Below are 16214 nucleotides of genomic sequence, written 5' to 3'. Positions count from 1 at the left end.
GTCATTCTCAGGTGATTCACAATCCAAACCACTGCCATCTTTCTCTCTCTTTTCCAAGCACATGCATCTTCTATCATATCCGCTTTAAGGAACTGTCACTATTGGCTTTGTAATTTGACACATAAAGGAGGAGGTTGAAAATGTACGATTCTTACACAAGGTGTTTCAAATATGGAAATCATGGGAATCTTCCATATTTCATCGTTGGGGATCAAATTATATAAGATAGAGAGATAGCAACGCTAACCCTGACAGTCACATTACAGGTTGACAGTGAAAACTGTTCCTTCGTGGTATGTCTCCTGTCACATAACAATGTTTCAAGCCATTCCCAAGGTAACAATCATAAAGATGGATTTGCCTAAACTCAAGGCTACTTCTCTTAGATTTAATAGGCTTTGGATCTCTTCCTTAGTTTACTAAAGTATCCAGCTCAGTTTAATATATGGGATTCAGATGATCCTTAGATGTTTGCCTCATTTGTGTTTACATTAAGCAGCTCTTAAAAAGAGCACACAACATTTTGAGTTAAAATCCTCTTCGGCTTAAAAATGTACGGCATAATCTATACACTCCTCACAGCTTTGATCTGAATCTAAACGTGAAACATTTGGACAAATGGCATGTTATTCAGTAATGCAAATTAGTGTGTGTTTTTAATACAAATATATGTAGAGTCTATTATTGTCTCTTAAGAAAAAAAGGAAAACCAAAAGCAAGCATGTTTTTTTCATACATTTTAATCATCACAAAACAGGAATCTGTTGTGCTTCAAAAACAGTTCTCTTTAAGTAACTGAATTATTAAGTGTTTATGATAATTAATAAAATGTTCAAAAGATGCACAATAATAAGCCAGTCATGCTAAACAAGTCCTAGCTAATAGCATTGTCTCCAAAACATGACAATTAATGCATTTTTTTGATCAGCGTAGGAGTAACAATAGCTTCTTTAATAACAGAGCATGTTTATGGGGCGTATTTGGCTGACTTCAGAAAGAAAACCAAAAACACATAAATATGTATACTTATCTCAAGGGGGGAGGAGGGGAGCAAGGCAAAACAACAACATAATTAAGCCCCCCCCCCACCCCACAGCACTGCCCCTGTCATATTTAGATCAGATTAGCTGTCCCTCTTTGCTGTCTGTTGTCTATCCTGCTTATAGTGTCCATTGTCTGACACCAATATTTATTCTGGTGTGAGGTCTATGACATCAGGAGGTCATCATGGACTTTGTGTAGAAAAATATTGTTATGCATTATGTGCACAAATAAAAACTTATTTCTGACAGCAAATTTAGTTTCTGCGTCTTTTTCATATTATAGTGCAATAAATAAATCAAATAAATACAGTAAGACAAATAGATCAAATCATATCCCATCAAACCTAGTTTTCATTTTTAATATTTGACTATGCATGCATGGAAAGTAACTTTATTTGTATGTAATTTATGTACAGAAAATGCTTTAGAGGTAGGCTATAGACGACGGACTCCCAGTCCGTGATAACATTTAGGCTGGGTTGTGAATATCACACAGAAGGGCATCTTGATCTGTGCCCCTTTTGTCATATGCATTGTGGCGGCCTGGATGCTTTCAAGCAACTGAGTTTTCGTGATCAGATTATGAATTGTACTTAATCCTCCCCGATCTGCCGACGTCTTTCTTGGTTCAATATTACTAATGTACATTCTATTGGCTGCTTTTGACAGATGTCTAGATCTCCCTCAATCCGATTCCACATAATACTTTCACTGCCATTAAATCCACACGGGTGGCCTCTTTGGGATCCGTGCTATCTGAGGACTTGTTCTGTCGGGCTGGATGTGCTTGGACTGGGGCAATGCTTGATCTTTTCCGCAGTGATGCATGCGTTTGCAGACACAGTGTCTTGCTTTTAGCAACGCTTTGATTTCCAGCATTTTGCGCAAATCGATATGAGGGAGACATAAATCTGCCAGCGTGTCAAGACGAATGTAAATAATGGTTCAAATAGAACAGAACATGTTCCTTTTCTCATGCGGATATTTCGTATATTCTACCGTAGGCTATAGCTTAGAACCTGCTAGAGACATAGGCTAATAATTGTTAATAAATAACATAGGCTACCATTAGCATATTATTATTATTGTTAATCAAGTTTATTATTTAATATAATTTAAATAAAAAAATTGTAGCTAGTAATCAAGATTAAAACTCTAATTATTTTTTATATATAAAGATTAATGATGAACAATAATAACAAAAAAACTCAAAATACAATAAATGGCTATTCACATTTTATTTGATAATAAAATTTTTTTTTAGCTATTAATTCTAATAATATGAGCCTAATTATTTAACTCTTAACGTATAAAATATATTATTATTTAACATATTCCACAAACATATTATGCGCGCTCAATAACGCCGTGCTATTTTACCGTATTTTATTTTTATATGTTCAAAGGGAATACAAACGAAATAATTTCTGGATATTTTCTGGAACTCCTATTATTAAATAGCCTACTGATATATGTTTAAATAATGAGAAACGTGCCTTGTCAAAATATAGCTAGGCTATATCACTGTTAGAGTGCGAGGGAAATAAACAACATTATATAATTTTTTTCACAGCATAGTCAAACTTTTTTTTTTTTTATCTAAACAAATTAAGTCGCAAAATTAGGTCGAATTAAGTACAAAATATTAAGTCGCTTTAATTCAAACAGTTTCGTGCCTATTGTGAAATTAACTGGGGTTAAAAACAGCCTAACTAAAAGCGCTTCCTAACTAAAACTTAGAAACATTATAAGCGAGCAAAATCTCGAAGATGAATGCAAGATGAAGAGATGAAGCTATCCCAGACTCAGAAGCAAAATCTCTACTTTCTCTAGAGGCAGGCATACATACTGTGATGAACGGGAGCCCCGTTTGGCTGCTGTCCTCCTGTTTTCACAAATGTCCCAAACAGTCGTTGACAAGTCGTCTTGTACGGACACATAATTTGTGTCATGTGCAGGTGGCCGATTGTGTGATATCCGACAGGAGAATTTCAATGGTGAAGCCTCACTCCAATTAGGGTCCCCTTTAAGAAATTCATGTTAGCCAGAGTAAAAAAAAAAAAAAAAAAAAAAACATTTAAAAAAAATTAAACGCATAGAAATAAATATTTTCCCGCCCATTTACAGCCTTAAGTTTAATGCAAATGAACCCAAAGAGCAGATGACAGTGCAGAAGAAATGTGGGTTTGGGGTGACAGTTGTCTCTGCGTGTGAGGAGCCTGTGTCATGTAGTAGCCTACCTAAGAGCTACATTTCCCCCTGGTTAGAAAAGCAAAACATTAAAAGAAGGTGTTGTAACAATCGATTTGGGAATGAATTTGCTTGATGCGTGTTGTCGAAATGAAAGTCTACCTGCAACCTTTTTTTACTAAAAAGCAGATCGGGTGTTATTGGTTTGTCACAAGCGCGAACTCTTCTGCCATCTAGCGATCAAGCACAAAGAGGATGCTTTGTTCGTTAAGTTATTTTAAATTACTCTACTGCCATCTAGTGTAATTATGTAGAACATCGTCTGGTTTACGTCTGAAAGAGTGTATCTCTAGCCTGCTAATGTGAACTTCTCAAGTCTATTGTCTGGAATTTTTTAACAATCAGTTTAATTCTGAATTTTAGTCTTTATATCCATTTAAAAGGACTGATTATTTAGTTACAGCAGTGTTTGGTGTTGTTTAGGGGTAGGCACTGGGCAGAGGTTCTGGTGGTGTTCTTGTACATGCAGGTGGACTCCAGTGATGCTGGTGGGCCTCTCTGATGATGTTTCACTGGAAACGGGGGTCCCTAATGATATCTTGGAGGGGGAAGGGTTTCCGGCAAAAATGGCTTCTGCTGAATGTGTGGTGGTAGTAGTGCGGTTAAAGGGTTTAGCTGCTGTCCTGTTTTCAATATTATGTATCGGCATCATGCGTACATCTTTCAGTGTTTTTCAGTGTACAATAGCACTGACTAAGTATTTTTTTGTGGATAGAGAGTGAAGTTCACCTTTAACTGATTTGCTCAACCTGAAGGAACACATTTTTACATCTTTTTAATGGAGCAGAACTGGAGTAGTAGAATTTAACTAAAAAAAAAAAGAGAGGAAATATCATGACTGAAAAGATGGTCAGTGCAGCCACTGTTTTGCATCAAAGTGGCCTAATGCAAGGAAACTGCTGCAAAGAATATAGCACCTGAAAGAACCATTTACCAGATCATCAAGAACTTCAAGGAGAGACTTCAGGACGTCCCAGAGTGTCCAGCAAGTATCAGAACAGTGTCTTCCAGCTACTGAATCGTGTCACCACCAGAGCAGAGCTGCTCAATACTGGCAGCAGGTGGTGTGAGTTTATCTGCACGCACAGTGAGGCAAAGACTTTTGGACCACAGCCTGGTGTCAAGAAGCCACTTTTCTCCTAGAAAAACATCAAGGACAGACTGAAATTCAGCAGGAAATAGAAGTATTAGACAGCAGAAGACTGGTGCAGGCCTGTCCTGCCTGCATACATTTACATACAGCCAATTGACTCTTGTCGCCAGGATGTATCTCCTCCAAAGAATGGTATCAAAACATCCTGCAAGAGTAACTTCTCCCAACGATTCAGGAGCAATTTGGTGATGATCTGTGTATTTTCCAGCGTAATGGAGCACCATGTCACAAGGCAAGATTGATAATGAAGTGGCTTGGAGATCATTACATTGAAATTTTGGATCCGTGGCCAGGATCTTAATCCCATTGAGAACCTGTGATCAATCCTCAAAAGGCCAGTGGACAAGCATAAATCCACAAATTGTCAGTCAGGATTTGGCCCAGAAGCTGATATCCAACATGCCAGAGTGAATTGGAGAGGTTATGAAGAAGGAGGGTCAATACTGAAAGACTCTTTGCATGAATTCTTTTTGTTCTTCTGCCAATAAAAGCCTTTAAAACTTATGAAATGCTTACTGTTATTTTCCAGTATACCATAAAACATGTGAAAAATAACCTACAAATACTGAAGCAGCAACTATGCGAAAGAAAATATATCAGTGCCAATACGGCTACGGCTGTACATTTCATACATTTGTAAGAGATCCATAACATACACTCTCTTGTCTGTCTTAGTTTTTGTTGTTAGCCTATGTTTTTGAGTAATTTTAAAATAAAGCTAATTAAAATTGAGCTAAATTTCCATCCATCCTCCAAACCCCTTGTCCTCTGTAGGGTCGCAGAGAGCCTATCCCAGCATCTCGGGTCACGGATGTTGGACACCCTGGACAGATGGCCAGTCCATCACAGGTGAGATAAATTTGTCAGGGAAAATTATTCTCAGGTGAGCATATGGTAATCTCGCTTGTCAGATGATGACATAAATTTACTTGGACAAAACAGAGTCTAGGGAAAGATCACTGGGAAGGAGAGTAAAATCATATTGAGTTGTCGGCGTTCATAACTAAATGAGCCTCTAACTCCCTCTTGTGGTGTGTAGAACATGGTACTCTGTAAATGTTTTTCTAATTAGTATATACTGGATGAGGAATGCATTTTCACTGTAACTGGTTGCAGCTTACTTTTGGTACTGTTACAATCAGGATGGATTTAGGCTTTATGATTTATAAATGACTCTCATTTGCAGCATTTTGTTTAACATCTTCCTCAGTAGCCTGTGCATTACAGCGTAATCAAAGAAAAATCTGTCATTTTCATAAATGCATTTCATGCCCTGATATATAGAATATGTTTTTTTTAATTTGTTACAAAATACTTCCATTGCATAATCCCTTTCAAGGGACATTCAATATGCACTGCAAGAACACTGACTTCTGAATAAAAAACCTATTGTGTGATTTTGATTCTAAACATCTGGCAACATGTGTAGTTAATTTGTAATTTACTCCCACTTTATGCACACAGCATTGACGCCAAGAGCAGCTCGTAGGAATGGGTGATACTACTTATTTTTTCTATTACAAGACCGATACTTTCAAGGCCAGTATCGCCGATAACAATACCAATACCTAACTGATCTTTTAAATTATTTGTACGAATAAAATAGGTAATTCTAGCCACTTAACATTATAGATTTGAAAGCCATGTTTTTAAAAAAAAAACATTAAATAGGTCTAACTGCGAATTATTAGATTGTTTTTGTTTACACTCAGAAGAATTGTGGTAAAATTGTACCCTTGCTTCTCACTGGGGCAGTAACCTCAAAGGAAGGAACCATGTTTTCCTGCACACTTGGGCTATTTTGAAAATGGTTGCAGATTTTGGGTACTTTTTTAATGTACTGTGGTCACCGAAAAGCTTATTTTTAGACAAATAAAAATGAAAGTAGATCCTTTTACTTTCATTTTTGCATCGATTAGTGCATCGATCCTTGGAATGAACTCTGGCAACCTGGAAAACATTGAAACAGTGAAACACTGAAACATCGGGAATTTTAAGCGAGGTTAATTGAGTTTGGCATTGTAGAGTTATTGCACATTGAATCTTGTTTAGACAAAATACGATTTAATGTGGAGAGAAGGAAAGTGAATGAAGAGAAAAGTGTGTGTAGCCTATTAATAATGGTCTTGCAAATTTGGGGTGGGGAAGTGAAAGGACAATACGTGTTTTAAGGCAAAATACTATAGCCTACAGATATAGCATTCTATGGATAGCTATATGTCAGCTATTTCACTGACAATGTTATTCATGTTTAGGCCAACAGACCTTCGTCAATAGCACCATTCATTTCTGACATGAAAATGAGGCTGTGGGGGATATAATTACAGTCTGTTCAATGGATTGTGTTGTTTAACTGACAAAGTTCACAAAGTTCAGCTGACAAAATTACAGAAAAAACTCACAGTTGACAAAAACTCCATAAAACAAGTTATGAGTTGTGAAAATGACATGATGTAGGACCTTTATACAGTGCGTGCCAATCAGACTAAGTCTATCCCCCAAAACCTTGTTTTCATACACATAAAAATTCTATATGGCGTCAGTCTAACCTGACTAAGGTCTATAGCTCACATTTTAAACTGAAAATTTTAATCAAAGACAGAGTAAACGAAATAAAAGTAGGCTACCAAATAAAAAATAAAAATTAAGTAAATGATTAGAATGAAATGGTAGGCTACAGATTAACTAATTAAAAATGCACATACATATAACCAAATCTAGCTATAGTCATACAAATATTTTGAAACAGAACAAACAAAATCCAAACTTTATTTTATGGTCCTTTCATTTATAATAGGGAGGCAATATCGGGTACGGAGGAGATCCTGTCAATTCATGGCTGTATGTAAATGTATCCAGGCAGGACAGGCCTGCTTCAATTTATTGACTCGAGTCGTTAGGTATCATGTACTGTAGCTTTGAGTTGGCCCACTGTCTTTGACTTTGAAAACCCTAAATAGTTTTGAGTTGGCATTATGCTGGATATTTTTCTGGGATCTGGCAACCCTGAACATACCCTGAGCCTATTACTGCGCATGAGTTCCTGCTTCAAAACTGAAACTAAAGCGCAGTGTTTACGTTCAAAAAGTGATAACATTGTTCTGAGTGACACTGTGATATTGGACCAAAAGAAACACTCTTTATATTGTGCTTCTCTTTTGAAAAGAAGGTATACTTTTTTCTTGAAACACGTTTCTTGACGGTTACGATATCGAGGCTCGCTTTTTGCATACTGGATACGGTTGATTTCCCTGACAACTGAAAGACGCCATCGGCAGATAAAAAGAGATGGCGAGCCCGCTAAAGGTACGTTTGTTAACAGTCATGCAAAAACCAATTTAACTGTATTTTTCTGTATTATTTATGGACAATGTCAGGGCAGTAAGTTTCAGATAAAAACAAAACAAAAAACTTTCATACTTTGACTATTCTGCGCATATAGGCTAGGTGTAGGCTGTTATGAGGTTCTTAAAGCCTGTTCAGTATAGTCTTTTGACCCAGTTTGATAAATTTAAGGTGTTAAAAAATCTTACATTTGATAATCTGCACCCTGTTAATAAGTCAACTATGATTATTACTTTCAAATTCATTGCAGATATTTACTGAAGTGAGACTTAAGATTGATCCAGCCATCATTCCGCCAAATTCAGTTTCAGACTTTCTTCATGGCAAGACAGTGACACTTAGACGTGATGGTGCATATACAGTTGCCATCGGGTCATTCCAAGATATTGAAGATATTCATAGAAAATGTATAACTACACGACCAACATATGATGGAAGTAGTAATCTAAGACAAGAGGAGATGCGTCTGAGGGACCACACTGCAGCAGGTCTGGGACAAGCTCAAAGTTACTCTTTAGTAGTTCAACCAGTTCAGGTTGATGAAGTTGTAATGCATTACATACAAGAAAAGAAATCTAAGGAACTTCACATAATAGAAAATAGGAATGCAGTTTCCATAAATCAGTACAAAAGTCATGTGACTTTTACGTCCAAGACTGGTGAGAACATACAAGCTCAATTTGCACGAGAACAGTTTATAACATTATATCAAAAGACTGCAACAGGGCTGCAAACTAGGACATACGTTTACAGTCCAAATATTATTGCACTTTGCCGTGCAGAGTTTCCAGAACTCTTAATCAATACAGATAAAAAGGATCTGGAACTGACCGGCAGCTTCATTATCCTTGAAAGATTAGACACATTTTTGAATGGGAGTGCACAGCACAGAATGGGAAGAATGTATCCACAGCACCAAACCCCAAGAAAAACAAAAGACGATGACATACCTTACAAGCAACCTGTGAAACAAGAGAAATCAACAGACCCAGCCAAAGATGAGACTTGTCCAATTTGTTTGGATTCAATCAAGACAACTGATTGCACAGTTTTAAGTAAATGCAAGCACAAATTTTGTAAAGACTGCTTGGCTAGGGCTTTCCAGTTGAAACCAGCCTGTCCGATATGTGGAGAGATATACGGCGATCTTACAGGGACGCAACCAAATGGAGGAACCATGACTGTCTCAAGGGACAGCTCTTCTTTACCTGGATACAGAAAATATGGAACGATCGTAATTACCTACAATATACCGAATGGACGCCAGGGGGTGAGTATGAATGCAATGAAGTGTAAGACATTTTCTGCTTTGAGCTGTTCAATATGACAACAGTCAGTTACACCTCAGAGTCTTTTGATTACCCCATACTCTGCAGAATGAACACCCAAACCCAGGCATGGCGTACCTGGGTGCGTCCCGCACAGCTTACCTCCCTGACTCAACAGAGGGGAACCACGTACTGAAGCTTCTGCAGAGGGCGTTTGACCAGCGACTCACTTTCACCATTGGATGTTCATCTACCACTGGAAAGAACAATGTGGTGACCTGGAATGACATTCACCATAAGACGTCTCGTGATGGAGGGCCAACGCAGTAAGTAAACCGTTTGGGTGTTGACAACATTTTCTGGTGGTTACCTCATCTCAGACAAGCCCTTTTATTATCAGCATTGTTTAATCTTAAATCATAGCCATAAGTGTTGTAACTATGCTTTTGTCTTTGTAGTTATGGTTACCCAGATCCAGACTACCTGAAACGAGTACAAGATGAACTGAAAGCAAAAGGAATTTACTGATTTTATGATCTTAACTTTGTAATCAATACAAACACTATATGATTATAACCAGAAGTCATAATTAAAAAGTAAGGTTATATTGCAGATGACCAGCCTGTTTTTTACAGCCACTTTATATGTTTAACACAGTTTAGGATGTACTGTATAAATTGCCATGTTTTAGTTTGTAATATTATTTCTCTCATGCTGCTTTATGGGATTAAAGAGTAGGAGAAGCAGTCACATTCTGCTTTAACTCTAAACCTTATAGTTTCATGTCAATACAATAAAGGATCACATCTACAGAAATAGTTTAATGTCAATACAATAAAGGATCACATCTACAGAAATTAGATTTTTACCCTAAAACTGGCAATGTGATCTGGGTGTAACGTAGTTTTTGTCATCTTTTTTGGGGCGTAAGAATGATTTTTTCATCAAATCCTTTTATCATTTATCACAGCCTGGTCTGTCTTGAGTATGCTGGTCACATGATTTGTTTAAATTTTTTTGTGATTAATTAGTCAGCCTGACCTAAATCCAACATGGCTGCCATGGGTGCAGGACATTCAGATTTTGAGATAAGTAAATATATATTAAATAATACTAACACTGCTAACATTAATTATGAACATTGTCTTAAGGTGCTGAAAAAGAAAATTTATAAAAATGTTGTTATTTAGCACGTTTTGAAATATATTTTACACCTGAGTCACATTGCCACTTTTGGGTATAAAAAAGGGATTAACCCTACTTTTGACTATCTTTGTATTGTGTTTTTTTTTTTTTTTTTACAAATTATAAAATGTACAGGTTAAACTGATACAGCCTGTCTGTCTTGAGTATGCTGGTCACATTTCTAATTTAATTTAATTTAATCAAAATGAATTTTGTTTACAAAATTAAATAAACCATGTTTATTTGTTTTTATTTCTGAGAATCTCTTGTTTATTTGTACCCTTGGAAAATGTTAGTGACAATGATTGACTAAGAACTGCTCATGCATAGTTAAAAATGCAAGAAAAATGGACCAATGAACAATTTTTTGCTGCAAATAAAAAACAACAACAATATTACAAACCTGTCATCCCCCTTTTTGAGAATATATGTATTGCACTATCCATATTTAAATGGTTGTAATTCAAGAATGCTTTAGGAGCTGTACCAAAAATAGCAACTGGGTGTTTTTTGTAACAAATTAATTTATCTTTAGTCTCAATACAGTCTCAGACCTTTCCGACGATATGTGTTTTGTCAAGATTAGAAACGTTTTTTTTATTATAAAGTAGTTAAAATAAATGTTGTAATAAGAAACCTGACACCACCCACTAGGTAAGGAACTCGCTAAAATAATTTTTATGGTAAAGCAAGGTCCGATTTCAAACCGGTTTTCACAGGCTGAATCTTGAGCTTTCCAATGATATATAATATGTCAACATTATATGAGTTGAAGTATAGGATATAATTGTTTTAAACATGCAATGGAAGTTACAGTTATAGATTTGGTCCTTTTTTTATACCCTAAACAGGCCATGTGATCTGGGAGTCACAACTCATAAAATCCAAAATACATAACATTTTTCAAAAATTCTTTTGGATATGATTTACTTAAGTCCAGATGATATAAAAAAAAATGACATGAAATAATTTGTTGCTTATCATTTTCTACTCTTGCCTGTTTAAGGGTTAAAGGCACAGTATGTAAGTTTTGCTGCTAGAGGTCACTTAATCAAAACAATAACAAAGGTGTACTTTGATGATGCAGTGAAAGAGTGTGGAATCATGGGAGTTGTCACCTTCACCTCCACAGCAGATGGAAAGCAATCAGCTGATGAAGCGAATGCTAATGAGAGACACATGCGTGTCACGTCTCCAGTGCCATGGAGAGTTCCTCCATTCCTCCGGAGCTTTTATTAACCTTATAAGCGGCAGTCTGACGCTCCTTTCATTTAGTTGTTTATTGTTAATTTACGATTAAAGTTACGTTTAACATTTGCCCGTTCCCTTTTTTCCTCCCTGATATTGAACTTTGTTACAGTTACGCTTGATCACTTAAAATCACATTATTTTATTTCATTCTAATGAAATAGCCGCAAGTGCTGAATTACTCTTGGTCACTTTATTGTATATACATACAGGTGACAAATTAAAACTGTGGGGTAAGGCAGCACTGTTTTACTTGGTCAAAACAATCATACGAAAATACATTTGAGTAAGTTATGTTATTACTCTACTACATTGCAGTCAGCTAGCTAGATCGATATTAGAATATCATAGATGAAAACTGGATGATTTGTGTTGCTAAAAGGAATGCAATTAATAAAAAAAAAATATTGTATGATAGAGAAAATGCTGCATTACAAATAAAGCTCTTATTTTGCTGTTAGCCACTTGACAGGATAGCATTGTCTCTGAGGCCCCGTTTACACGAAGGGAAGACGCAGATATTTCCCTGCGGTTTGGCATCTCATTTACACGAAAACCCCGTTTTTTTATTTCTAAAAACTCCGGCCAAAATGGAGATTTCTGATAACATCGGTTATGTGTTGCTGTGTCAACTGGGAGAAACAGGGTTTTAGGTTCAAAAACATGAACACTGACGTGACACTTACCAACTGTGGTTACAGTGAAACAAAACTTGCCAAAGACACATGGCAAACATGCCATGCCTTTGTTTTATGTTTGATCTTGTTATGTTGGTAAATGCACTTGGGCTCTCTCTACCACTTGCCTTCAGTGGAATACTTTACACTTTACACTGAGGCACATACATCAAGAAAATGAGATTCAAACAATTAAGACGAACTGTTTTGAACTATATAACAAATAATTCGTTTTCTGTTGATAAAGGCATCCAAGCAGTTGCTCGCCTGTCTAATAAAACATATTAGAGCGTCTTTGGTGTTTCCAGTAAAATCAGAAAATCGAGGGTAACGCTGATGTGGCGTCATTGACAGGCAATGCAATGGGCCGTTGCACTGGTTAAAATTGCAGATTTGACTTTGCAAGTGCATGTCAACTTATTCTACCAACCCTAACCCCTTATTCTACTACCCCTAACAGTCTACTAATACTTTGAGAATTAGTTGAATGTAGGTGCAATGTTACTTAATCAACAGAATGTTTAAAGGTGAACATCAAAATAAAGTCTAACTGACTTTCCTGTGCCAAATGTCCTGGCTTTCATCCAGTTCAAGTCAATGATTGACCTTTCCTAACACTGATTTGCAGAGATATGGCTTAATTACTAACATATACGATTTTGTGAGAGAAACAACCATAGGAACACTTGGAATAATTTGTATTTGTGCTTCAGAGGACAGACACTTGAAATAAAATTCCTCTCTGTTCCACAACTTTATGCTAAATTATTGTCATGCACCGGTTCTTTCAGGCACTTTATGGTAGTTAAAAATGAACATTTGCATTGCGCTTGGAAACTGATCAAAGGTAAGTGGGGCTAGGCGGCACACTTCTGTGTATGAACTGCAAGTCTGCAGTATTTAGGGGTTCACATCTGATTTCAGTTATAAGGAAAAAAAGACAAAAATGTGTAAATTATAGGCAAATTTGAATTTAATGAACATAAACAGATACATAAGCTACTATTTCCATAACTTGTAAAAAGCCAAAAAGCTCGATCTGTTCGCAAAATAAGGAAAAAGTAAAAACGTACTACAGAAAATATTTGGCCTCCTGTGTTGCTGTGGCATTATTTACAATATATACAGTATTTTCACATATGACAGTATTGTCAATTTTGCCTTTAAATCCTTATCTATCTATAAGGCACCAAATGCTAATAGCATGATCTCTCTTTTTTACCAATTTGTGCAGAAAATGTACAAAACTATACAAACAGAACTATAACGAACAGTCCATAACAATGAAGGTAAAGTAACAAAAAAAGTTGAAACAATTATGATATAGTTATGTGTACATGCATGTAAGAACTAACCCCTATTTTAATCCTTTAAAGAGATTTTTTTTTAATAACTGATCAGATTGTGGATTTGATGGAATACTCATTGTAATAAATCTGATTTACATCCCTTTTTTAGTTATGACAAACTTGACAATTCGTAATGATTATGTAAACTTTCACTTTAGATTAAATGTAATATTGAGCTGTTGCCATTCAATCAATTGAATCTACAATGGAATAAAATGGAATATATTGCAAGTGAATATCATGTGGATTTACCAGTATTTCAGAGTCCCATGGAAAAATACAAAATACTTTTCTGCACACAAAATGATCAATACTACATATTTGACGTGCCCATTTTTTAATAAAACCCATAATTCTGCCCATAAGTGAGAAAAGTGTTGTGGTGCTACATCTTGACTATGTAAAAGTTGCATTTCCTCAAATAATATTTTTAGAACAATTTAATGAATTTTAATCAAATGTGTTACCTTTATGCACAGGTTCTAATTTCTATGTTGGGTGATCGTTCTCAAAAATGATTTAAACGACTGAAAGTAAAGTTAACAACCACACAGGTGTCTAAACATCACTATAAATAATTGCAAAACTTGAACAGAACACTCACACATTTGAACCTTCTGTTAATACATTACAATGTAAAAACAACAAGCAGCAAACACGTATTCTGCCTTAAAATCACCTTACAAAAAAGATTTATATTGAAAAGACAATTTACAATTGGGTGCCGATTTTGTCCATTATCAAAAAAGTCTGTAACCATACCAAGGAAAACCAGTTATTTGAAAATGTCAGGAAAGCAGCATGCATTTTATGTTTAGTAGTTGCTGCCGAATATATAAAGTGTTTAATTTTTTTTTACGTTTTAATCTTTTTTATATAGTTGGTATAGTCACTCACCAAATGTTACAGCAATACTGTATATTTAAAATGATCAAGTTAATGAAGTGGCAGGTTCGGTAAATCTGGGCAAATTCTAAACTGAGGGCTTTAGAAATTGTAAACTGACAGCTACTTTTAAGTAGCATGACATATAAGCTGTAGCACAGGGATTTTGTTTTACACTACATTTGTCAAAGCTCTCCGTCAGCTGTAAATGCAGTCAAAATCAGGAGTTGCTCGCTCGTGTTCAGCACTGTCAAACAATAAATACATCTGTCTTTGAAAGGCATTTAAGATTATATGGAAGTTTGAAACTATCATACATTAAGAAAAATAAAGTGCATATACAGTAGACACCTTTTGTATACACAAATTAATGTACTTTAACAAGTACAACTCTTAGTAAACAAGGTCAGATGGTGCATATCCACACAGGAATATTGTATTTTCTCCAAGAAAGTCTCAAAATACTGTACTTCTTCAAAGTGCTTTCATTTTTTGTATCTTTACAAAAAATAAGTAGTCCATCAGTTGAACTGAGAGACATACCATGCTCTTTCAAAATGTACCTTGTATTTATAAACTTAGCAAAATGGTAATAGTTTGAATAGCCAGTGTAAATATGCATGTATCCCAGGGGAACAGTATAAATAGTGTATTTTGAAGATTGTGAATATCCTTTTTGTTGTATGTCTGTGTGTTCTGTGGTTACCAAAAAATACATGGTATTGGCCTCCTACGCTCAAATGTCCAGCTTTGGGAAAGAGGTCAAGGCAGCGGTATTGTGTTCAAAATCTTTCATCCAGTAGCCGTTTGATTGCCGATGACTCGCAGGATCTCCCTATGAATACCAGGGTCCTGTGTGTTTATACTTGTGTCACCTACCTGTCCGTCCTCATAACTAGTTGACAAGTGGTAAAAAAATTAAATAAAAATAAATAAAAAACAGAGAAAAAGGAGAGTTTCGGTTCAATTTCAGTTCAGTTCTTCTGCTAATAACAAACTCATCAGATGTGCTGCTTTCTATGTTCTGATTGTCAGTTTGGGAGATAAAGACTCAACGTTTTTACAGATACACATTTAGCAACACAGATATATATGCTGAGATATATTTAAATGTACTTACACAAAGAAAAAACGTGTGCAGACATGATCTGTATTTGGAACTACCCAGATGTCACCATGCTTGTGCAGGTCAGGAGATGTAATAGCTGTTATATAAAAGAGAGAATATTACCTTTTTTTTAAAAAAAGATTACAGATGAAGATGTAAATCTGTGTAAAGGCAGTAAGGTCAAACATGAACCTTCACATAAGGCTATGCATTTCAGGTTGCGGCTCTGCAGAAACTGGGGGTTCTGGCCTTTCTTCTGTGACTGAAAGCAAAAGAAATTGTGTGGACCAACAGGTTTCAGATACCAAGTATGTTTGATAAAGGCCTTGAAGAAGAAAGTCATTCAACTTATGATTTTGTGTCAGGTGCTTAAAAAAAAAACGAAATACATTCAATACCTGCAAATTAATATTGGTCTTGTTGGCAGCAGTTTCATCTTTTGAAGCAACTTTCTGCTGTTTTTTATTCATCCCTATGTGGAAAAAGCCACAGTATGAATAAAAACAGAATATTCACATGTAACAAGTTTTTAAAAATGTATGTATAATACTTTTTGTTTTGTTTTATTGTGCATATAGTCAAGTACAGGACACATCAGTATCAAACATCTTGGAAGAAGATTTTAAGACCTGAGTAGCCAAAGGATATGCTTGATAATGGACTGAGATAGATTCCACTCCCATAGATAGCGCCATGGAGCTGC

The 16214-nt window shown here is 35.8% G+C and overlaps 2 protein-coding genes across 3 annotated transcripts in view; one reads left to right on the top strand and one right to left on the bottom strand.

Moving 5' to 3' along the window:
* The first annotated feature begins 7451 nt into the window (after positions 1-7451).
* Positions 7452-15298, top strand: LOC309498210 (E3 ubiquitin-protein ligase DTX3L). Its single transcript, XM_082168774.1, has 4 exons — positions 7452-7752; positions 8042-9061; positions 9168-9385; positions 9518-15298. Exons 1-4 carry the CDS (start codon positions 7735-7737, stop codon positions 9585-9587), a joined length of 1326 nt encoding a protein of 441 aa, XP_082024900.1. The 5' UTR covers positions 7452-7734; the 3' UTR covers positions 9588-15298.
* The window catches only part of parp8 (poly (ADP-ribose) polymerase family, member 8), a 38191-nt gene continuing 35101 nt past the window's right edge, over positions 13125-16214 (bottom strand). For both annotated transcript variants that reach the window (XM_082168747.1, XM_082168748.1), the window contains exons 22-26: positions 16141-16210; positions 15910-15983; positions 15704-15773; positions 15524-15608; positions 13125-15298 (exon numbers count right to left, since the gene is read on the bottom strand). In XM_082168747.1, coding sequence (XP_082024873.1) covers positions 15196-15298; positions 15524-15608; positions 15704-15773; positions 15910-15983; positions 16141-16210 — 402 coding nt within the window. In that variant the 3' untranslated portion in view covers positions 13125-15195. The remainder of the gene's footprint in view (positions 15299-15523; positions 15609-15703; positions 15774-15909; positions 15984-16140; positions 16211-16214) is intronic.

The sequence above is a fragment of the Leuciscus leuciscus genome (assembly GCF_965113295.1).
Source record: "Leuciscus leuciscus genome assembly, chromosome: 5".
NCBI classification, from domain to species: Eukaryota; Metazoa; Chordata; class Actinopteri; order Cypriniformes; family Leuciscidae; genus Leuciscus; species Leuciscus leuciscus.
The sequence above is the reverse complement of the archived record's forward strand: the minus strand, read 5'-3'. Positions and strand labels throughout refer to the sequence as shown.

Excerpts from the sequence above, each read along its gene's own strand:
- LOC309498210 (XM_082168774.1), top strand. Across the intron at positions 9,062-9,167 it reads TACCGAATGGACGCCAGGGG|AATGAACACCCAAACCCAGG; the intron begins GTGAGTATGAAT and ends CATACTCTGCAG. Across the intron at positions 9,386-9,517 it reads CGTGATGGAGGGCCAACGCA|TTATGGTTACCCAGATCCAG; the intron begins GTAAGTAAACCG and ends TTGTCTTTGTAG.